Raw genomic sequence first — 23,673 nt, forward strand, 5'->3', positions numbered from 1 at the left:
TATGCATGCACCACTTATATTTTGAAAACAGTCCTGGTTAAGAAAAATTGAGTAATTAATAAAATAAATAAGGGCTCTTGAATGTAGCTGTTGTCTGGATTTTCCATTTATCTTGTTTGGCGGAAACTTTTTAAAGATTACATTTATTAGGCCGGGCGCGGTGGCTCAAGCCTGTAATCCCAGCACTTTGGGAGGCCGAGACGGGCGGATCACGAGGTCAGGAGATCGAGACCATCCTGGCTAACATGGTGAAACCCCGTCTCTACTAAAAAACACAAAAAACTAGCCAGGCAAGGTGGCGGGCGCCTGCAGTCCCAGCTACTCGGGAGGCTGAGGCAGGAGAATGGCGTAAACCCGGGAGGTGGAGCTTGCAGTGAGCTGAGATCGGGCCACTGCACTCCAGCCCGGGCGACAGAGCAAGACTCCGTCTCAAAAAAAAAAAAGATTACATTTATTTTGTAAATAGAATGAAAATTTTCTAAATGGAAAAGATCAAAGAAAAAATGTACTTTTTTTAGTATGTCTAAATTAAAATAAAACTCACGATTCATTTTTAGGCTGAACAATTACCTTGAAACATGAATGATTCTTGGTTATAGGCATTATTCTACACTCAGTTCAATGTTTATTGGACACCTAGTGTATGGCAGGAGTAAGGAAATATCCCTTTGCTGAGTTCACAGTCTAATGGGGAAGATGTCATGGAAATATGAAGCATAATGCAACAGTACATACTATAATAAAGATAACTTAAAAGTGCTTTAAAACCCTAGAAAGAATGACATTAACTATGGCAAGGGGTACTGTCACTGAGAAGGAGACATTCAGGTGTCCCAGACAAACTGCTTTTATCCTAACTGGGCCTCAAAAATGTCTGTGTTGATGGATTTGAGTCCCTGTCTCTAGCATGTGTGTTCTGTCTCTGTGTTAGTGATCTGTAGTCCCAATAATGGCCACAGGGTAGTATCTGGATATTTATATACAATACTCTTAGTGCTACACTGTCTAAGCATTCTAGTTTTCCTAGTCTTTTCTCACCCAATTCTGGGGGAAAGGGACACCCAGATAATTAGTTTAGTTGAGTGACAAAATGGGGTACAAATGTGAGAGACTGAAAAATTTGGGGAAATGAAAGAGTAGCGCTGTGGAAGTCCACTGCATTGGGCATAGGAGGCCATCAGACCCCCAGTAGACATGATATCAGCATGCTTGACTGACTAGTGAGTTGCCAATGAACCCTATGGTTAGGAAGCTTTATTTGTGCTTCTTAAAGTACATCTAGGTTGTTAGGGTATGCCGGTTTATGGCAAAACAAACTATCCTAAGCTTATGTCCTATGGAGGGATATGTATGGGTTTTCATAGATGGGATTATGCATATGCATTTAGATGAGCTAGATGAGTACCTAGAGGGAAGAAGGGCATATAAGAAGACAGTAACTATGCTGTAAGACTCCACAGCTCTTCTGCACTCCCCCAGAGCAGTTCTGAGAGCAGGAGATTGCCAGTTGGAAACCTCAAAAAGCTGTATTCTCAGGTGCCCTCACTGACAATCTTATGAGAATGTTATTGTAGCCAATGAGAGTCTAGATAAGAGTTGGTACTTTTAAAAAAGCAGTAATTTTTTTAAATGCAAGGAATAAAAGGGATAAAAACTAAAGACATGATTTGATTTAGATGCCAACACTTTACTCACTGTCTCTGGTATAACTGTCGAAGAGTGGGCAGGCAGTGGGAGGGAAGAAGGAAGCAACACCTTGATGTGGCTTTTAAACACCAGAAAACTAAGGGCAGAACAAACAACAAATTTAGATGAATATTTAGATATTTTATGAATATCTTGTGAAGCTATATCTTTAGCGTTTCTTTGTGAGAAAATTATGGAAAAGTATACACTAGATTTTGGCATTTTTATGAGGACATAATTATTTGTTAGTGAAGGTTAAAGGGAAACTGAAAGAATTCCAGATTGCTCTGTCAGGATTTTGGAATAATACAATGATAGATGAAATTTAAACTCAACATAAGCAAAGTAATGCTGTAGAAGCCGAGATTTTTAATAAGTATGTCTATGCATTATGACAGCTTATAAATTAAAAACCTAGCAACTCTTGGGAAATACACTCAGCCATCACTAGGGATAATATAATAGAGGTGACTGTTCTATAAAAAAAGGAGCTTGGACTCGACGCTATATTGACAATGAAGGAGGAAGTAATTTAAAAAATAGTATTTTAATGATTATTTCCTATATTTATATGTCACACAATTTAAAAGTTGTTATGGAATGAACATTTATTTCCTCTGAAAAATTGGTATGTTGAAATCCTACTGCCCATTGTGATGGTATCAGGTGTGAGAGAGCATCTCATTATGGTTTTGATTTGCATTTATCTGATGGTTAGGGATGATGAGCATTTTTTCATGTTTGTTGGCCACCTGTATGTCTTCTTTTGAGAAGCGTCTGTTCATGTCCTTTGCCCACTTTTTAATGGGATTATTTGTTTCTTGCTTGTTTCTTCATTTAAGTTATAGATTCTGAACATTAGGCCTTTGTCAGATGGGAGAGGGAAGATGATTCGGGAAATGATTAAGTCATGAGGGTGGAACCCTCCTAAATGGGATTAGTACCTTCATAAAAGGGACCCCAGGCCAGGCATGGTGGCTCACGCCTGTAATCCCAGCACTTTGGGAGGCTGAGGCAGGCAGATCATTTGAGGTCAGGAGTTTGAGGCCAGCCTGGCCAAGGTGGTGAAACGTGGTCTCTTCTACAAAAAATACAAAAATTAGCCAAGTGTGGTGGCATGTGCCTGTAATCCCAGCTACTTGGGAAGCTGAGGCAGGAGAATCGCTTGAACCTGGGAGGTGGAGGTTGCAGTGAGCTGGGATCGCACCACTGCACTCCAGCCTGGGTGACAGAGCAAGGCTCTGTCTCAAAAAAAAAAAAAAAAAAAAAAAAAAAAAGAGAGAGAGAGAGACCCAGAGAGCTCTCTTATCCCCTTTGCCAGATGAGGACACAGCAAGATGGCTGTCTATAAGCCAGAATATTGTCCCTCACCAGACGCTGAATTTGCTGGTGCCTTAATCTTGGTAAATGTTTGTTGTTAAGTCACCCAGGCTATGATATTTTTGTTATGGCATCCCAAAGGGACTAAAACAAGACAAAAGCAAAAACTAGAAGCTGTTGTGAAATATAAATGGACTACGTGAGGGCTGGTAAGAGTGTAGGTGGTAAATCATATTGACTAGAGGTTTAAATACAAATAAAACGATTAATTTTCAAAATCTGTGTGTAATTACTGTGGAATATTATTTGACAGAGCCAAGACAGAATACATAAGCTGAACTGATTAGGGTATTCAAGGGGAAGAATACAAAAGTCAAAGTAAGTTAAAACGAGTTGAAAAGTTGAAATGAAAAAAATGTCATGAACGAATTTTTAAAAGACCTTAAGACAATTCTACACCTCAAAATAAAAAATGGAGACATTTCAATGCAGTCACATATGATCTTGGACAAGTTATAAAATTTCTCCCAGCCTCTATTTCCTCCTCTGCACTGAAGGGTGAACAAATGGTTTCTTAGATGCATTCCAGCAACAAACTATTTGTCTTTTGTCTGAGATTTCCTCAGGGGATATCTCCCAAGTTCCCAGTGGATGCCTAAAACCTCAGATAGTACTCAATCCTATATATACTATGCTTTTTTTTTTCGATCTGATAAGAGAGAGGGCTACTAAGTGACTAATGGTGGGTGGCATATACAGTGTGGATATGTTGGACAAGGGATGATTCATATCCTGGGTAAGAGAGAGATTTCATCACACTACTCAGAATAGTGTGCAATTGACAACTTACATGTTGTTTATTTCTGAAATTTTCCATTTAATATTTTCGGACCATGGTTCACCACAGATAACTGAAACCAAGAAAAGCGAAACAGAGAATAACTGACATAAGTATGGTTGAAGAAATTTCCTCATCCATCTTCTTAACTATTAGATAATATTGCTTTGTGGCCTAGATATTATCTTCCATTCTTCCTCTGACTCAATGGATTGGTTTGCTTATCCTAGGCAGAGAGCAGCCTCTGAAATGTTGATCATAGCGAAAGAGCTGGCTGTGAACATTGGCCAACCATGAAGGCTTTTTTTTTTTCTTTTCATTAAAACTTTCTTTGAATGTGTACAGGGAAAAATATGGGCATAGTAATCAGATAAACCTGGGTTTGAAACATAACTATTTCTTACTAGCTGATTGCAAGAGCAAACAAGTTTCCTTATCTGGAAAAACAGGGCTAATACCCACCTTGAAGAATGGAAGCACTATTCAGCACTCTGATCAATATACTTTGAGATTTTTATTCCTTTTCTTCTTATTTATAATCCCCTAGGGCCTAACAAGAAAAGAAAACAGATTTGATTATTTTTAGAGTCTTAAACTAAAGAAATCACTGCTGGCTTCCAGTGAAACCTTTAAACAAAATGGAATGAAGTAAGTCTCACAAACAATAAAAATCAGTCGCTCTGACAGGGTTTAGATACTAAGGGGAATTTTAGCCAATAGGTATTAAATCAACATACACTTCGCGGATTCCTCTATAGAACAGTATAACCGGCCATTTCTTTGCTTATGTGTAAGACTTCCAGAAAGCTACGGGAAAATTAACTCTCTTTTCAATATATTAGGCTTTGAAGTCGAAATATAAGGGCAATCAGGGTCTATTTTCAGAGCGGAGAGGACTGTTTCTAGACATCCAGGAAGGATTAGTCTAAATGGGTTTAACCCCTTGGAAGCCTCCTCCCCAGAGCATCCCCATCTCTCAGGTGCCAGGGGCTTAAGGAATCCCCCTTCCTCCTTTTTGTCCTTCTTCCTCTTCTGGAAGCTCCCACCCTCACCCCATTCGGCTGCTTCTTTTCCATCTTCACTTCTTTCCATAAGCGGTCAAAATAGAAAACGGAAGTACCTAATTGTTGCTTAGTGTAGTGCTGGGAGAGGTTTTTTTGTTTGTTTGTTTAATTAAGAAAAATAAAATCCCCCTCCAGGTTCTTCATTTCGCAATAAGCCCGAACATCCGCTGGCTCATTAGGCCTCTTAACAAAAGAAAAATGCCCCAGTGAACTGTGGCTGACTACTGTGCTGAGGCTGGGGTCGGCTGGAGGGGTTCTGAGTATCTATCATGCGGCAAGGACAGCTTCTCGGGCGAAGGGACCCGGGATCCCGGGAGGCGCGTGCAGCGCCGCCCCCTCACAGTAGGGAGGCGCGGGAGAGGCAGCGGTCCCTGCCCAGCCCGGGTATCCCGTCCCAGGAGCGCGAGGGCGCGGGCAGCGGCCGGAGGCGGCGGCGGCGGGGACGCGGCGCGGTTGCCGCAGGGGAGCGGCGGCGGCGGCGGCGGCGGCGGCGGCGGCGGGCGCGAGGGGCGGGGCGCACTCCGCAACTTCTGCCGCTGCCGCTGCCGCCTGGGCGCTCTCGGCCCAGCCGAGCGGCTGCTGCGAGCTGTGGAGCTGCCGGCGGAGTCCAGCCCGAGCTCCCTCGACTCCGCGTGTCCCGGGCGTCCGTCGGGGGCCGAGGTGTCTCCCGCAGGGAGTCCCCGTGAGGCCGCGCTCCCGCGTTATCCGCAGCGGCCGGGGGTCCGAGGAGTGCGGGGCTCCGAGACCGAGCGGGGCGCCCCCCAGCGGTCGGCGCGGGCCCCATGGCTGGGCCGGGCGGAGCGGAACCGGTGAGGTGAAGCCCCGGGGCCGGCAGCCGGAGCGCGTGGCGGGGGCGCCGGCTCCATGGGCAGCGGCAGACGGCGGCGCGATGATGGACGTTAACAGCAGCGGCCGCCCGGACCTCTACGGGCACCTCCGCTCTTTCCTTCTGCCAGAGGTGGGGCGCGGGCTGCCCGACCTGAGCCCCGACGGTGGCGCTGACCCGGTCGCGGGCTCCTGGGCGCCGCACCTGCTGAGCGAGGTGACAGCCAGCCCCGCGCCCACCTGGGACGCGCCCCCGGACAATGCCTCCGGCTGTGGGGAACAGATCAACTACGGCAGAGCCGAGAAAGTTGTGATCGGCTCCATCCTGACGCTCATCACGCTGCTGACGATCGCGGGCAACTGCCTAGTGGTGATCTCCGTGTGCTTCGTCAAGAAGCTCCGCCAGCCCTCCAACTACCTGATCGTGTCCCTGGCGCTGGCCGACCTCTCGGTGGCCGTGGCGGTCATGCCCTTCGTCAGCGTCACCGACCTCATCGGGGGCAAGTGGATCTTTGGCCACTTTTTCTGTAACGTCTTCATCGCCATGGACGTCATGTGCTGCACGGCCTCGATCATGACCCTGTGCGTGATCAGCATTGACAGGTAAGGGCCGGACCGCCCCGTCCCAGGCTCCGGCTGGGGACCGGCAGGCAGCTCAGCCCTGCGCGCTCGCCTTTCCAGGGAGGATCAAGCCAGACTTCAAGGCGGGATGAAGGGCTGCGCTGAAAACACCGCTCGCCCCCCACCCCCCATCTACCCTACACCAACCAAACTTCAGTTATAGCATAGCCTATGTACATCTTTAAAAGAAAAACCCGAAATATTCTGGTTTACTGTAGTGACGAATTTAAGACCAAAGTTAAGAGTATTTTAAGCCTTAGCATTTCCGCCAGGGGGTCCCTTGCCTTGGTTTTTGGAAGGAAGGGATTTGATGCTCCCTGACTTGATCAAGCCTTGCTGTGAGCCTTAAAGAGTCATTTAAAAAAAAAAATCGGAGAAAAGCCACCTTGCTTCCCCAATTGTGAGAGCTACTCCCTAGGCCAGTGAAAGGACCTTGGATGGTTCTAGAATTGGGGTCTGCATGTCTTAGACATTGCATCCTTATGATGGTCAATTCAGAATTGCATTCTTGCTTGTGGAAGTCTGGTTTTAATGTTTGGTAATGCTGTCTGTATCTTGCGAGCTTACTGACTGGAGCCTTACTCCAGGTCTGAATGGCTGGTTCTGGCCTTTCATCATAGCCCTTGGGAGCCTTCTGTTGAGAACTCCCCCACTGGAGTAATTGCAACAGAGGCTGACCATCTGTCAGGGATGCTAGGGGAAAAATTCCTGCCTTGGGTGTCATATTGAACTAGGAGACCCACAGGGTTTCTTCAGACTGTAAGGTTACAGGCTTTTGAAATGGAGCTGGTTTTTGACCCTTGAAATATTATGCAGTTGACAACTTGAAGTATGGTCTCAAACGTCTTTGGCCTAAAACAACTCTATTTCACTTGAAACTGATGTATGAAACCTTAATGTTCACACTCAGAATTCTGCTGGTGTTTCAGAACTAGTATCCTGTTGTGTTTAATGATACACAGAAATGCTTGCTTATTTTCTTAGTGGATCTATAGAACCTTTATATGTGTAGACCTTTCAGCCTAGGGGAAATAATTGATGCCTCCACACTTAAAATGACAGTGCCTCAAAAGATGGTCTAGCATGAAACTGAGATTTTCCTTTTTTTCTTCTTGAAAACACTGCTGTTTGTGGTTTGCTGATACTTAAAATGTTCTGCTATATGTATTGTTTGCTTGACCAGGGTTTATAATTACTAAATAAAGGAAGTAATGGGAAAGGGAATATTTTCAAGAAGAAAAATATATTGTAGCTCCATTTAGTTAACAGTTTGGGTTATTTTTCTTTAAATTGATTCTCCCATTTTATATATCATGGTAGAAGGTGCTGACAGCAAACAAGGAATTATTTAAGAGCAGAGCATGAACTGCATATGTGAGAATATTAGCACCAAATTTGGCAGCTGAAGTTCTGAATTACAGTAGTTAAGAATGACAAAAACATATGCATTTACAGTCTGGCTGTGGCAACTGGAATTAAAAGAGTACACTCAATACACATAGTAAGTATATACATGAATTATAAGCACAGAAATCTGACTGCTCAGCCAACCAAAACAGAGCATCCTGCATGAATGGAGTCCTTTTAAATGGAACTTAGTGTAATAAAACAAATAACGGTTTATGCTGCAAGTACTGTATTTATAACCATTTTTTAAAATTTCACAGTTGATAAATGATACATAAATAGACCTTGTGCTAATTTGTCTCCTAAGACAGCCAGTGTTTCTCTTCTTCTGGGCTACGTTGAGGTTTGGCTGAGATCATCTTGTGATTCCTATACATGAGCTAAAGGCATTCTTCACTCAGCATGCATGTGTGACTTAGCATCGGCAGGCATGTCCTGAATACAGAGAAGAGATTAATCCTTCTTGGCAAGAGCTTAAAATTTTAGTGTTAACTATATTCTTATGATTGTCACAAATTGTGTTCACATAGGCATATAGATTCTCCTTTTACCTGTGAGAATTGCCCCATTGGTGAATTCTGCTTAAAAGTTATTTTAGAAGACCAGCATATCATGTCTTCAGAGAAAATGAAGAATTGATAAAATTGGAAGACACAGACTGATTTTCTTCCAAGAACACTGAGAACTAAAAATGAGAAAAAAGGAAAATATATGATTTCTGAAAAGAATATTTTCTGCAATTCCATTGTAGAATATGACAGATGATATTAAATGTGCTGTGAAAATATGTAAAAAAATTATCTTCATTCATTCCCTTGTTCATTCCCTCTTGAGTACCTAATATAGGATACACTGTGCTTTGTGCAGCATAATCAAAGATTAATTACAATATTGTTGCTTTCATGTTCATTCTGTACTTTGAGAGTTTGGATATCTGTTGGGCATTTAACCTGTCTAAAATGGAACCTTTCATTTTTCTTAACCACTCCCCATCATACTGGGATGCTTTTCTAATATAATGCCATATTGTTTTTCACAGGCTTCAGAGCTCCCATCCCCTGTCTTTTTCAGAAAATGACTTGGATTCTTTGAAAAAGTAGCAACCATCAGATGAGAACTTTTATCTTTCCACCACCAAACAATCTGTCCTGCATATGTACCCTTCTTTTAACTTCCTTCCAGTTAAAAAGCAAAAAGACATTGTGAACCAGCAAATATGAAAGTACTTGGATGTTATATTCTGTCTCCCCACCTTCTCAAGGACTTTGTTCATTGTTTCTTCATGGATGGTCTTTTGTGTTGTTGTTGTTCTGTTTGTTTTAGGGGGGTGTGCGGGTGTGGAGGGGACAGAATCTCTTACCCAGAATCTGTTACCCAGGCTGGAGTGCAGTGGTGCGATCTCGGCTCACTGTAACCTCCGCCTCCTGGGTTCAGGTGATTCTTGTGCCTCAGTCCCCGAAAGTACCTATGATTACAGGTGCATGCCACCATGCCTGGCTAATTTTTGTATTTTAGTAGACACGGGGTTTTGCCATGTTGGCAAACTCCTGACATCAACTGATCTGCCCACCTCGGCCTCCCAAAGTGCTGGGATTACAGGCGTGAGCCACCATGCCCATCTCATTGATGGTCTTTCTTCAGCTTTTCCTTTCTACGGTGTCAAGTTCTGTTTTGTATCTTTTAAAACCCTTTTTTGGCCTCTGGCCTCACTTCTTCCTCCAGCTACTGCTCTGCTTCATGGTTAAGCTGCTCAAAGAATTGTATCCATAAGTTGTCTTTTCTTCCTTACACTTTAGATAGATGACTTTGATGCTCATCAGGTTTACTGCAATATTCTAATTGACTTTCCTGGTTCTACTTCTGTCCAGCCCTGATCTATTCCCTGAGAAGAAATAAGAACGGTCTATTTAGAAAACTTTTTTAAGTGAGATAATTTACATATAATGACATGCACAGATCTTAAATATTCAATTTGTATGTTGACAAATATATATATACCTATGTGACCAATGTTCTAATCAAGATATACAATATCTTGTCATCCAAGAATATTCCCTTGTGCTAATTTTAGAATGATCTTTTAAAAATAGAAATCAAATTACCAGCCAGATGTGGTGGCTCACAACTGTAATCCCAGCACTTTGGGAGGCCGAGGCTGGAGGACTGCTAGAGCCCTGGAGTTCAAGACCAGCCTGGGCAACATAGGGAGACTCCCATCTCTACAAAAAAAAGAAAAAAGAAAAGAAAAGAAAGGAAAGGAAAGGAAGAAAAGAAAAGAAAAGAAAGAAGAGAAAAGAAAAGAGCCAGGCATGGTGGCAAATGCTTGTGGTCTTAATTACTTGGGAAGCTGAGGTGGGAGGATCACTTTGGCCTTGGAGGTTGAGGCTGCAGTGAGCCATGATTACACCACCGCACTCTCGCCTGGGCAATAGAGTGAGGCACTGTCTTAAAAAAAAAAAAAAAGAAATCAAATTACTTTTTATGTATAGTTTTAAAACATGGAAAATAGTTTACATATCATTTAGGGAAGCTTGTAGAAGGAGTAAAAGTATAAAATAGTGCAGGGGAGTGGTTAACACCAAATTCAGGACAGTGGTTTATCTCTGGTGGCGTGAGTGGAGGTATAATCTGTAGTATATATATCACCTATGTTGGTAATGTTTTGTTTCTTAATCTCAGTGGTGAATATAGACTTATTATCCTTTGTATAACTTTTTGTATGACTGAAATATTTGTTAAAACTTTTGAAATTCATATAGAAAAGTATATGTATGTGCACAATTCTAAGTATGAAGCTTGATGAATTTCCACATCCATGTAAACAACTATATTAAGAAATAGAATACTGGCGACCTCCCAGAGGTCCCCTCTTCTTCTCCCTTTCTAGTTTCTATTGCCTGCACAGAGAACCATTGTCCTGACTTTAGCATCACACATTGGGGTTTTGCTTGGCTAGAACTTCATATAAATGGAATTGTATAGTATGTACTCTTTTGAATCTGGCTTCTTTTTCTCAACATAATGTTTATGAGAGTCATCTGTAGTTTTTAGCCTATCAGTGGTTCATTCATTTTTATTGATAAGTAGTATTCCATTGTGTAAATATACCATAATTTGCTTATCCATTCACAGTAGATGGATATTTGAGTTTTTTCCAGTTTCTGGCTATCTCTAATAGTGCTGCTCTGAACATTCATTTGTGTACGAGTCATTTGTGGGCATGTTTAAATTTATTTTGGGAAATACAATCCTAGGTAAAATGGTACCTTGGAACATTTTAATTTTATCTATTGCCTCACACTTTTTATGTTATTTTTGGCATTCATTTTAGGTCTACAGATTATTAAAACCCGTTAGATATTACGTGTTTATCTTTTCCAGTGTTCTTTATTTTGTTCTGCGTTACTGCCTTTTCATCTGGGATCATTTTCTGCCAAATTAGATGCCTGTTAGCATTATTATTTTTTAAAATTAAAACATTTTTTTTTTTTTTATCATAAAGAGAGAAGGTCTCGCTATGTTGCTCAGGTTGGTCTTGAACTCCTGGCCTCAAGTAATTCTCCCACCCTGGCCTCCCAAAGTGCTGAGCTTACAGATGTGAGCCATCATGCCCTGCCCAGCATTATTTTTTTACTGAATGTATTTGTCTGTTCTCATGCTGCTAATAAAGACATACCCGAGGACTGGATAATTTATAAAGGAAAGAGGTTTAACTCACAGTTCCACATGGCTAACAATCATAGGGGAAAGTGAAGGGGAAGCAAGACACGTCTTACATAGCAGCAGGCCAGAGAGAGCTTGTGCACAGGAACTCCCATTTATAAAACCATCAGATCTCGTGAGACTTACTCACTACCAGGAGAACAGTATGGGTGAAACCGCCCTCATGATTCAATTATCTCCATATGGCCCTGCCCTTGACATGTGGAGATTATTACAATTCAAGGTGAGATTTGGGTGGGGACACAGCCAAACCATATTACTGAGGGTTTGCTAGTGACCAATCCTCTCAATTCTTACTTGTCTGAAAGTGTCTTTGTTTCAGCTTCTTTCTTTCTTTCTTTCTTTCTTTTTTTTTTTTTTTTTTTAAGACAGAGTCTCACTCTGTCGCCCAGGCTGGAGTGTAATGGCGCGATCTCGGCTCACTGCAAGCTCCGCCTCCTGGATTCAGGCCATTCTCCTGCCTCAGCCTCCCTAGTAGCTGGGACTACCGGTGTCTGCCACCACGCCCTGCTAATTTTTTGTATTTTTAGTAGAGACAGGGTTTCACCATGTTAGCCAGGATGATCTCAGTCTCCTGACCTTGTGATCCACCCACTTCGGCCTCCCAAAGTGCTGGGATCACAGATGTGAACCAATGCATCCGGCCTCAGCTTCATTTTTGAATGATGTTTTCACTGACTATGGAATTTTATATTTCTAGTTTTTTTCCCCAGAACTTTAAAACATTGTTTCATTGTTTTCTGACTTCCATCATTTCTGTTGAAAAATCAGCCATTAGCCAACATTATTATGACTCCATGGAAGGTAATGTGTCTTTTATCCCCTGACTATTTTTAGGGTTTTGTCTTTGTCTTTAATTTTTATCAGTTTTCAGTTTTTCTGTGATGTCACTAGGTCTGGCTTTATTGATTTTTGTTGTTTGTTTACTGTTAACCCTGTTTGGGGTTCCTAATGATTTTTAAAATTTGTGTATTAATATCTTTAATCAGTTTGCTGTTATCTCATCAAACACTACTATTGTTCCATTCTTTATTTTTCTATGTCTTCAGATATATGTATTGTAGACCTTTTTACTGTGTCACACACATTTCTTACTCTTTTCTATATTTTCCATTTTATGTTTTACTTCTGTGCTTGAGTTTTGAAAAAATTTTGACCAGCCTTCCAATTTGTTAATTGTCTCTTCTACTATGTCTCATCTGTTGTTCAACCTTATCTATTGAGTTAATTTCCATAATGGTATTTTACAATTCTAGAAATTCCATTTAAGCTTTTTAAATTGATGCTGATTTTTTTTTGGTGAAATTCTCTACCTTTTCATCTAATTTCTTCATCTTGTTATATTTTTTAGTGTATTAATCATAGTTTGACTCTTTGTTTCCTGACTCCAATATCTGAGTCACTTGTGATTTCTTTGTGTGATCTGTGTTTTTCTCTGGGTTTTTGGTCTTGGCATACCTGGCAAATGTTGATTGAATATTCATCATATTGCATGAAAAACTGTAGATGCTGTAGATGATGTTATTTTGTTCCAGAGAAAATGCTAGGCAGGCATATTGGACAATTGATTATTTTAATCCAGTTAGGGACTGAGCTGAACATAGGCTGTATTTTAGTTCTGATAGAGCTCTGCCACTGGCAGATGCCTTTCTAGGATGTAGCCTTCTTAGGATTTCAGCCCAATGACTTCTCCCGCTGGCTAGTTCAGAACTTTAAATATTCTTTCCTCAAAACTGTGAAACTGTCAAGCATGGCTTCTTAGCCTCCTGCCTTATGCAGTCTCAGAATTCAGCAAATGTTTTGAGGGAAATATCAAACAGGTGCTAGGCTTAGGTTTCACTGGCATCTTTACCTTTTAGGCCTCTGACTTTTGCCTCTCTATCTCCAAGGGACTGCCAAATGCTCTTCTGGTGTTTTTGCCCCTTATTAGCAACTCTCTGCTGAGGCTCTTTACCTGGATCCTTAGCCCCTTACCCTTCACCCAATTTTGGCAAATGCCCCAAGGGAAACAGCATGCACAATATTGGCTCACCTCCCTGTGCTTCTGTCTTCTTTAGGATTTTGTTTCCTGAAGTCCTGGTTGTCTCAACAACTGCTTGATGCTTTTGGGCATCATAGCATGCAGGTGTGTGTGTGTGTGTGTGTGTGTGTGTGTGTGTGTGTATTTGTGCTTTATCCAGCTTTTAAAGTGGCTTTCAGCAGAAGCATTGGTCTGAAGTATCAAACAACCCATCGTAGCTAGAAGTGGATATGTGCCTGAAATATTTTAAATGTATGCTAATATAGAAATATAATTATGTAAATTTCCTGCTTAAAATTTTTCATTTTCTTTTCATTTCACTTGGAATAAAATTCACTCTTGCCGGGCGCAGTGGCTCAAGCCTGTAATCCCAGCACTTTGGGAGGCCGAGACGGGCGGATCACGAGGTCAGGAGATCGAGACCATCCTGGCTAACACGGTGAAACCCCGTCTCTACTAAAAAGAATACAAAAAACTAGCAGGGCGAGGTGGCGGGCGCCTGTAGTCCCAGCTACTCCGGAGGCTGAGGCAGGAGATTGGCGTAAACCCGGGAGGCGGAGCTTGCAATGAGCTGAGATTCGGCCACTGCACTCCAGCCTGGGCGACAGAGCCAGACTCGGTCTCAAAAAAAAAAATTCACTCTTTAGCACATGTAGGAAGTCCTTGGTTTGTCCCTGCCTCACTCCTCAACATCTTGAACTGCATTCTGTCTTGTTTGCCACATTCCAGTCACATTGACCTTTCTCAGTTTCTCTATCGTACCAGATTCTTTCCTGCATCGGATTTACTCCATGAAAACTCACCAACTAATATATTTGTGAAACTGATTTTACGTCTGAAGTTCTGTTCTCTAATAGGTGTGTTTTTTTAAAAAAATTCTAAGTTGGAAAGTTTAAGTGTTTAACCCTCTAGATTGACAACAATTAAAATGTCAAAAAACTACTAAGCGTTGGGAAAGATATGGAGCAAAGGGAATTTACATACATTACTAGTGGGACTGTAAATTGGTGAACCACTTTGCAAATAGTTTAATGTTATCATGTAATGTTAAAAAATACATACACCCTAAGACCTTGTTGTTTTATCACCAGGTATATATCAGAAAGATGCTTGTCCACCAAAAGTCTTCTATAAGAATATTTATAGTATTCACAAACTTGAAACCTTAAAACTTGAAATAATACACACATGTGTCAATAGTAGAATGAATAAATAAATTATGGTATAGTTATACAACAGAATGCTATTTAGGAGTGTTTATCAAACTTGAATGTGCATCAGAGCTACCTGGAGAACTTATTAAAACACAGATTGTTGGGCGTCACCCCAGACCTTACCAAATCAGAAACCTTACCGCAAGGGTTTCTGATTTGAAAAGTCTGGGGTGGGGCTAAGAATTTATACTTCACATAAATTCTCAAGTGATTCTGATGCTTCTGGTCTTGGGATCTTAGAGAAGTATTGCTATACAGCAATGAAAATGGGCAAATTCTAACTACACACAGCAACCAAATGAATCTCATGAAGTAATTTAAACTATTTTTTGTTATATAAATTTGGAAACATATATTAAAGTCAAGTATACTATAAGTCTGATGTAGCCATCATCCATCTTCAACAGTGATCAATTTATGGTCAATTTATTAAAAATATAATTTGTGACTCCTCCTTCATTCAATTATTTTAAATCAAATTTCAGATGTCATATCATTTCACTGATAAATATTTTGGGGTTACAAATGTAAGGCTGAGCAGAAGCAGCAAAGTATAAAGTATATACATATGTGATTCAATTCAAATAAAAATTTTAAATAGACAAAAATATTTTTAGGGATGTACATAAGTGGTAATATTATAAGGAAAAGAAAGGAAATGTATATCATAAGAACAAAGAGGCCAGGAACAGTGGCTCACACCTGTAATCCCAGCACTTTGGGAGGCTGAGGCAGGTGGATCACCTGAGGTTGGGAGTTAGAGACCAGCCTGACCAACATGGAGAAACCCCGTCTCTACTAAAAATACAAAATTAGCTGGGCATGGTGGCACATGCCTGTAATCCCTGCTACTTGGGAGGCAAGAGAATCGCTTGAACCTGGGAGGCTGAGGTTGCGGTGAGCCGAGATCACGTCATTGCACTCCAGCCTGGGCAGCACGAGCAAACCCTGTATAAAAAAAACAAACAAACAAAAAAGAAAGAACAAACAGAGTGATTGCTTTTAGATGGTTAGATGGGATGGAGAAAACTGAGATCAGAGAGGCATGCTTCTAAGGTGGTATAGTGTTTTCTTTCTTGACTGGAGCGGTAATTACAAAAGGGTTAACTTAATTATTGTTAAAGTGTCCATATATACTTTAGGCACTTTCATGCCTATGTATTTCATTTTATAATGAAAGGGGCAAAAGTATGTATTTGATACATCTCGTGAGGTATATTTGGGTTAAGTCAGATATATGATTAATCTGAGCAGATACAGTTATTGTTTTAATGCTGTCAGCAACTGTTAATTTTTACCTTTGTGTATGAGGGCAGGGACCACCTTTGGGTTGTTCGTGGTTACAGGAACTCATCTGCCTTATTTGCAAGAGCTGTAATATTTAGCTCTGATTGGTGTCTGGCTGAAGCCTTGCTTCCTCGCCAGGTACTATGACTCATTCCCTCTGATGATCTGAGTTCTGCTTTTGGCTTTAATTCTGCTTCAATCAGCAGGGCAGGGTGCATTCTGGCTTCTCCAGATCTCCTTTCACTTCAAAGGAAGTTATCCTTGCTCATCTCTAAAATTAATTTTCTGCTTGTAGATACATTTTAAGAATTGATGGAATCCTCTTCTGGCTTTGCTATGGGAAAGTGAGAAGGAGATGAAATGGGTCTACTGCCCTGTTCTTTTGTATAGTAACACTTAGCCACCAACTACTTTTTTTTTCCTTTTATGTTAACTAACAGGAAGTAATGCTTCAGGGTAGAAATGATAATAGCTAATAGATGTTTAATGCTTTATTCCTTACAGACCACTCCCAAATACAGAAATCTCCACTGATCCCCTCTACAACATTGTGAGGTGGGCATGAGTATCCCCACTTGATGTAGGAGGAACTTAAGGCTCAGAGGGTAGAAGTGACTTGCCAAGGACATACAGTTTGTATGGATGGAACTTGTGTTCAAAGCCTGTTCACATATTGTGTATTTATTTATATCTATGTGTATAAATATATTTAAGGAAAATAATAAAAGTGGAGACATGGAACATTCCAGTCAAAGGAGCAGCAGATGCCAAGAACACAGAGGCAGTGAATGAGTCTTTGAGTGAACTCACAGAGAGGGAGCAGAAAGGCATTCTGAGTGAGGGAATAGCATAGGAGAAGCCCGTCAATAACCCTTCACCCCTTGCAGTAGATACTGCTGGTTGCCTACCCCAATCTCCATCCTCCCCTTTCTCCTCAGTTATGGGAATTCCTGCTTTGACCTGGGGATATGGCTGCCCAGAATAAAGACTGCATTTCTTAGCCTCCCTTATAGCTAGATGTGGCCATGTTACTAAATTTGGGCTTGAGAGATGTTAGTAGAAGTATTATGTTTCAGTTTCTCAGAAACTGCCTTCAAGAAAATTGGTGTGTGTCCTCTTCCTGTTTTCTGTCCTTTCCTCCATCTTCTTGCCTGGAATATGAAGATGGTGGCTAGAGCTCTGACCATCTTAGTCAAAATGGACAAAAATGGCCATACTTGGTAAAGAGGAGCAGTATGCTGGAATGGTAGCCTGGATCATGGAGGACTGTCAACTCCACAGAATTGCTGGAACCTTGACTTCCTGCTAACTGATGAATACCATTGTGTTGTTTATCACATGCAGCTGAACTTAATTTCAGCTGCTAAACCTAGTACAGATTGGGCATCCCTGATCTGAAAATCTGAAACCCAAAATGCTCCAAGATTAGAATCTTTGAGTACTGACATAATGCCACAAGTAGAAAATTTCACACCTGACCTCATGTGATGGGCACACAAAATTATTTAAAATATTGAATAAAATTACTGTTAGGCTATGAGTACAAGGTAAATATAAAACAAAAATGAATTTTGTATTTAGACTTAGGTCCCATGCTCAAGATATTTTTTTATGTATATGCACATATTTTGAAATATAAAAAATATGAAAAAGGTCCCAAGCATTTTGGATCAGGGATACTCAACCATTTCTCCTCCCATTCGCCCATCCTTCACACAGATGTTCATATACGCTTTTTTTTCCCCACCTTGGCATATGATTCTATTTTGAGAACAGGCAAAAGAGAACAATGTGTCTGAAGCGCTGGTCAGCCACAGCCTCTTGGGTGGCATCAGAACAGAGGGTGAGGTATCACGGAAACAAAATTCTTGGGCAGAAGATCACAGAGTGAAGGGTCTAGGGGGAAAGCTCATGGCTTCTGGGCACCAAGGGCGGCCATCCCAGGCAGGCGGTGGTCTTCTTGGCGGCCAGGCATCATATTGCGGCACCAGGATGCCTCCAGATGCATGGAGGTGACCACTCCATGCATGTATGGGGTCACATACAGTTTCTAAAACTTCAGTGTGAGAGTGTCACTGGGTCATGCTTCTTTGGAAACCCTTCAGGGATGACACTACCATTTTATGAATGCCTTTTGTGCTACTTAAGTTTCTAGACACTTTACACATGGCATTGCATCAAATCTTTACAATATCCTTGTGAGGGTGCTTTTTGAGTGTCTGTTGTTGAGTGACTCTGCTGGCCAAAGATGAACAAGACATATATGAACACTTTTAATACCATTCTATAGGTGAAGAAGCTGAGGAAGCTCACACACATTGTATGTGACTGGAACAGTGTCTGAATCCAAAGGTCATACATCTTTCACTACATCATTGTAGCCATTGCCTGCTGTATGAGGAGGATATTGTTAGGATAGCATTTAAGGCTCTTTATCATGCAGTCCCTTATAGCTTTAATCTGGCCAACTCTCCGAAGGCATCCTCCTTTTCAACACTACATCAGAACAGAAATAATGTTCTAACTTCCGTACCTTGTTTCTCGTCCAAGGTTCCCATCCCAATAAGTGCCATCAGTTTGCACCCAGTTGCTTTGCTAGACATTTGAGTATCATTTTTGAAATTTTCCACCTCAGCCTTCTACTCTCACTTACTGATCACCAAGTCTTTCCGATTGTCCCTACACAGCCCCCTACCCCCAACAACTCAACTTCAGTCCCTATCATCTTTCAGCTGGGCACTCACATTAGCCTCTCGGGGGTCTCTGGGTCTTCATACTTGGCCCCTGTTAATGCAGGGTGCACAACCCTGGCTGCATGTTAGAATCACCTGGGCAACTGTATACCAATGCTTGGGGAGACCCCCTAGAGATTCTTACTTAATTGATGCCAGGTGGGCCTGTGTGTCACATCAGTATAGTTGAAAATATCCCCCAGATGATTCTAATGTGCAGCCAGAGGGAGAACCCCTGAGCTGGACTGATCTTTAAAACATAAAAATGTGATTATATCCATGGTTCCCAAGCTCATCTGCATATTAAAGTCACTTAGGAATCTCCTCAAAATTCCAAAGCCCTGGCCATACCAAGACTAATTAATTCATAATATCTGGAAGTGGGACTCATGTATCCATATTTTTTGATCCTAGTCTAATGTGCAGATAGGTTTGGGCACTACTGGGTCATGCTGTTCTCCTGTTCAAACAATTTATTGGGTTCCCCTGGTCTTGGGATAAGATCGTAAATCTTCAATGTGACCGAAAAGATTATATGATCTGGCCTCTGCTAATCTCACTAAATCAGGGGTTGGCAAACACTTTTTTTCTGTAAAGGTATAGATAGTAAATATTTTAAGCTTGTGGACCGTAAGGTCTCTGTTGCAACTCCTTAACTCTGCCACTGTAGCATGAAAGCAGCCATAGATAATATGTAAATGTGTGGGTGGCTGTGTTCCAATAAAGCTTTATTTATGGATACAGAAAATTGAATTTGATATAATTTTAACATATCATAAAATAGTATTCTTCTTTTTCATTTTTTTCAACTACTTAAAAATACAAAGACCATTCTTAGCTGGGGGCCATACAAAAACAGACTGGGACCAGATTTGGTTCTGCTGGAGCTTGCCAGCTTCAGCTCCAGATCTGATTTGGTTCCATTTAATTATTTCCCTCCTTTCCTTCTTTCCCCGTTTCTTTTCTCCTACCTTTCCTTCCTTTCTTCCTGCTTACCACCAACTAACCAGTCATGTATCCATACCGCCTCTCCTCCCCATATTTCAGCAATTCTGGTCTTCTTTCAGTTTCCTGACATTCTGATGTTCAGGGTCTTCACATGTCTATTCATGCCTCCCCTGGAATACTCTTCTATCTCTTTAGCTGGGTAATTTTTATCACTCTTTAGGCAGGTCCTTGATTAGATATTACTAGGTCATGGACACATTTCTAGAATCCCCTGACTATCTTAGACAGTTTTTTAACACCTTGCAATTTTTCTTACTAATTCTCACCTCAATTTGTAATTAATGGTTTGTAAAATTAACTGTAATAAACTCGTGATTTGTGGGATCATCTGTACACTCTGCATAGCATGACCCAGGCTTATCTTGAAGACTGCATTGCCAGCCCTTTGTCATAGTACTTTGTACTTGGTAGGTGTTCAGTTAATCTTTGTGGATTGACTGCAGAAGGAAGGGAGGGAGGGAAGGAAGAAGGAAGGAAAGAAAATAAAAGGAGGGAAGGAAGTAGAAAGGAAGGAAAAAAAATGGAGGGAAGGAGGGAAGAAAGGGAAGGAAAAAGGGAATGGTGCTTCTGATTCTCAAATCCACACATCTGGCCTTGACTTCTTATTCTGCAACTTCCTACAAGACATTCCTCTTGGTGGCAGTGGAGAAGTTTCCTTGAGAAACCAAGTTAGGATCAGGAGATATCTGGTGAAAATAGAAGCAGTGTGGAGGCAGTGGGACAGTCCCAAAGGTTGGCCTCATGAGAACATAGTAGGCTGGTGAGTTCCTTCCTGTTCTGCAGAACACCAACGTTAGCAAAGCTGCCAGTGATGTGAAGGTCTTAGCAGCTTAGATCCAGGAGTTAGCTTTTTATTATCATCAGTGCTGTGTTATGGAGCAGGGTGAAAACATAGGCAAAATTAAATGAAAAATCTCAGAGTCCTTTTTTTTCCCACTAAATAAACACATTTTTGATGAAGGCCACACATCCCTGAAAGCAAGCCATGGGTGTCAGCCATGAAGGCAATACCCAAGTAGAGGAGCATAATAACTGGCAGTAGCAATCCCATTGTTGGGTGCCAAGGGCTATGCATGATTCATCTCATTTAATCCCCATGACCACTCTGTGGACACACTCACACCCTCACCCCTAACCCTGGGTGATGAGGACAGGGAGGCTGAGAGAGGTTAGGAGTACACAGCAAGAAAGGAGTGGTATCAGGTTTGGCCATGAGGAATGTCTGACTCCTGATCTGTCTTACCCCTTCATGATGCTATAACAAAATACCCAAGACTGGGTAATTTATAAACAATAGAAATTTGTTTCTCATAGTTCTAGAGGCTGGGAAGTCCAAGATCAAGGCACAGGCAAGTTCCATGTCTGGTAATGACATAGTCTCTGCTTGCAAGATGGTGCCTTGTTGCTGCATCCTCATGTGGCAAAGGAACAGAGGGCAAAAGGGCCTAGTAAATTTACTCCAGCCCTTTTATGAAGTTGCTAATCCCATCCATGAGGGCTGTAACCTCATAACTTAATCACATCCCAAAAGTCCACCTCTTAATACTATCACATTGAGGTTTAAGTTCCAACGTATGAATTTTCAAGGGACATATACATTCAAACCATAGCAGGATCTTTGTTTTTTTTTGTTTTAGACAGAGTCTTGCTGTACGCCCAGGCTGAAGTGAAGTGGCATGATCTCGGCTCACTGCAACCTCTGTCTCCTGAGTTCAAGTGATTCTTCTGCCTCAGCTGGGATTACAGGCATGCACCATCACACCTGGCTAATTTTTGTATTTTTAGTAGAGACGAGTTTTCACCATGATGGCCAGGCTGGTCTTGAGCTCCTGGCCTCCAGTGATCAGCCAAATTTGGCCTCCCAAATTGCTCAGATTATAGGTGTGAGCCACCATGCCTGGCTAGCATGGTCTTCCAAGGCTCAAGGGGGCACTGGCTTTGTGAACATGATTTATGAACCATGTTAACCATGGACCATTTTCTCTTGCCTTTCAGAGAAGAAGATGATGCTAATAATAATAATTAGAATATAAATTTATAGTCTCTTATCTAAAACCCTTGTGATCAGAGGTATTTCAGAATTCAGAATTGTTTGGATTTTAGAAATGTAATTCAGTTGGTATACTGTATATTACATAGCACCACAATGGAGTCTGGGGCTGCATCCTAAATCAAATGTATGAATATTCATACTTAGTGAAGAAAATTAAGACTATAGTCATATCAGTTCAAGTTAGGTTTTGTTGCTAGATCAGTTTGCCACAAGTTTGACAGGCAAAATCATAGCTCCCCTAATTCCTAACTATGTCCTAATTCCTGGAACCTGTAAATATGTTACCTTACATAGCAAATGAGGGGAATGAAGGTAGCAGGTGGAATTAAGGTTGTTAATCAGCTGACTTTAAAGTTGGAGAATTATCCTGGATTATCCAGATGTATACCATGTAATCACAAGGGTTTTTAAATGTGGAAGAATGAGGCAAGAGAGTTAGAGAGGGACATGTGACAATGGGAGCAGAGGTTGGAGTGATGCGATGTGAGAGGGACCCAGTCCACCAATGGTGGCTTTGAAGATGGAAGGGGGCCCTGAGCCAAAGAGTGGGAGAAGCCTCTAAAAGATGGAAAAGGTGATGAAATGAATCCTCTCTAGAGTCTCCAGAAAGGAACACAGCCTGTAGACACCTTGATTTTAGTCCAGGGACCCACATTTGCAGGATAAAACATTTTTATTGTTTTAAGCCACTGAGTTTGTGAGAACTTGTTATAGTAGCAATAGAAATTAATACAACCAGTTTAAGAACAAGGTCTGATTTCAGAGCTTTTCAAGCTTTAGATTTATGGTTAAGAAATTGTGGACCTGTAAGTAGTCTTACTGTGCATTACTCAAGATACTAAGTGTCCTATTGAAGACACTTTTATTATTGTCGTTTTACAGATGAGAAAACTTAGGCTCCGAGAGGTTAACAAATATGCCTAAGGTTGCAGAACTAATAAGTGACCAGTCTGGGACTTGAAGCCATGGCTCTTTTTCTGCTTTTTGGTCTGTGCTCTTAGACTGCTTGCTTCTAAGCAATTGTTGTTGCCTAGATTTGAGGCTTAAAGCTTTGACCAGTGTCAGGGACTGTACTTAATGCTGGGAATAAGGATGAACAAGCTAAAGATGAATACTGTGCAGCCCTTGGTCCCAAATTTGACATTTGTAGTACTGTGGCCATGTGAACATTATTTAACTTCTTTGAGATGAAAGATACTCATCTATAACATAGGTAATACTAATGCCGTCCCCATAGGTTTGTGATAGTTAATTGAGTTGATGTAGGTGAAGTCTTTTGTCACATGCCTGGCTAATACCAATTCTGCTGATAAATGTGAACTGTTACACTTATTAGTAGTAGTGTTGTATTAATACTATGCTTCTTTAGTAAGGAACATATTGTTGTGAATAGAGGAGTCAGGTCTCTAAGAAAAATTTGAACAGTTCTTAAAAATGGAAGGAGTTGAAAGAATAAGACAAACTCCATGCCTTTGTCACACAGGATTCCCTTCTCTTGGTTTCAGTGGCTGCTGTGAGTGTTGGGTGTTCAGGACACTTGCGTTGCGTACTGCAGCTAAGTTTTCTGCATGTTTGGGGTGGGAGAATGAAGCAGCTTATCTGATCATTTGGCTTTACTCCTTTCCAGTATAATTCCAGGCACTTTTATTATCCCTGTTTTACAGACGAGAAAGCTGATCTCACTCCCTCCCATCAGGGAGTGATGATAATTAAGGTATTACGGACTATCAGATCTAGTCCTTCACAGATTTAAGATAGAATATAAGTGATGAGCTCTAACAGAGAGGCCAGATGTGTGTGTGTGTGTGTGTGTGTGTGTGTGTGTGTGTGTGAGAGAGAGAGACAGAGAGAGAGAAAGAGAGAGACAGATGGAGA

At 41.4% G+C, this 23,673-nt stretch overlaps 1 protein-coding gene across 2 annotated transcripts in view; it reads left to right on the forward strand.

Moving 5' to 3' along the window:
* The first annotated feature begins 5,426 nt into the window (after positions 1–5,426).
* HTR7 (5-hydroxytryptamine receptor 7) overlaps positions 5,427–23,673 on the forward strand; it is a 110,606-nt gene continuing 92,359 nt past the window's right edge. For both annotated transcript variants that reach the window (XM_023226241.1, XM_023226240.1), the window contains exon 1: positions 5,427–6,336. In XM_023226241.1, the coding sequence (XP_023082009.1) occupies positions 5,798–6,336 (539 nt within the window). In that variant the 5' untranslated portion in view covers positions 5,427–5,797. The remainder of the gene's footprint in view (positions 6,337–23,673) is intronic.

Source organism: Piliocolobus tephrosceles, chromosome 9 (genome assembly GCF_002776525.5).
Source record: "Piliocolobus tephrosceles isolate RC106 chromosome 9, ASM277652v3, whole genome shotgun sequence".
Taxonomy (NCBI): domain Eukaryota; kingdom Metazoa; phylum Chordata; class Mammalia; order Primates; family Cercopithecidae; genus Piliocolobus; species Piliocolobus tephrosceles.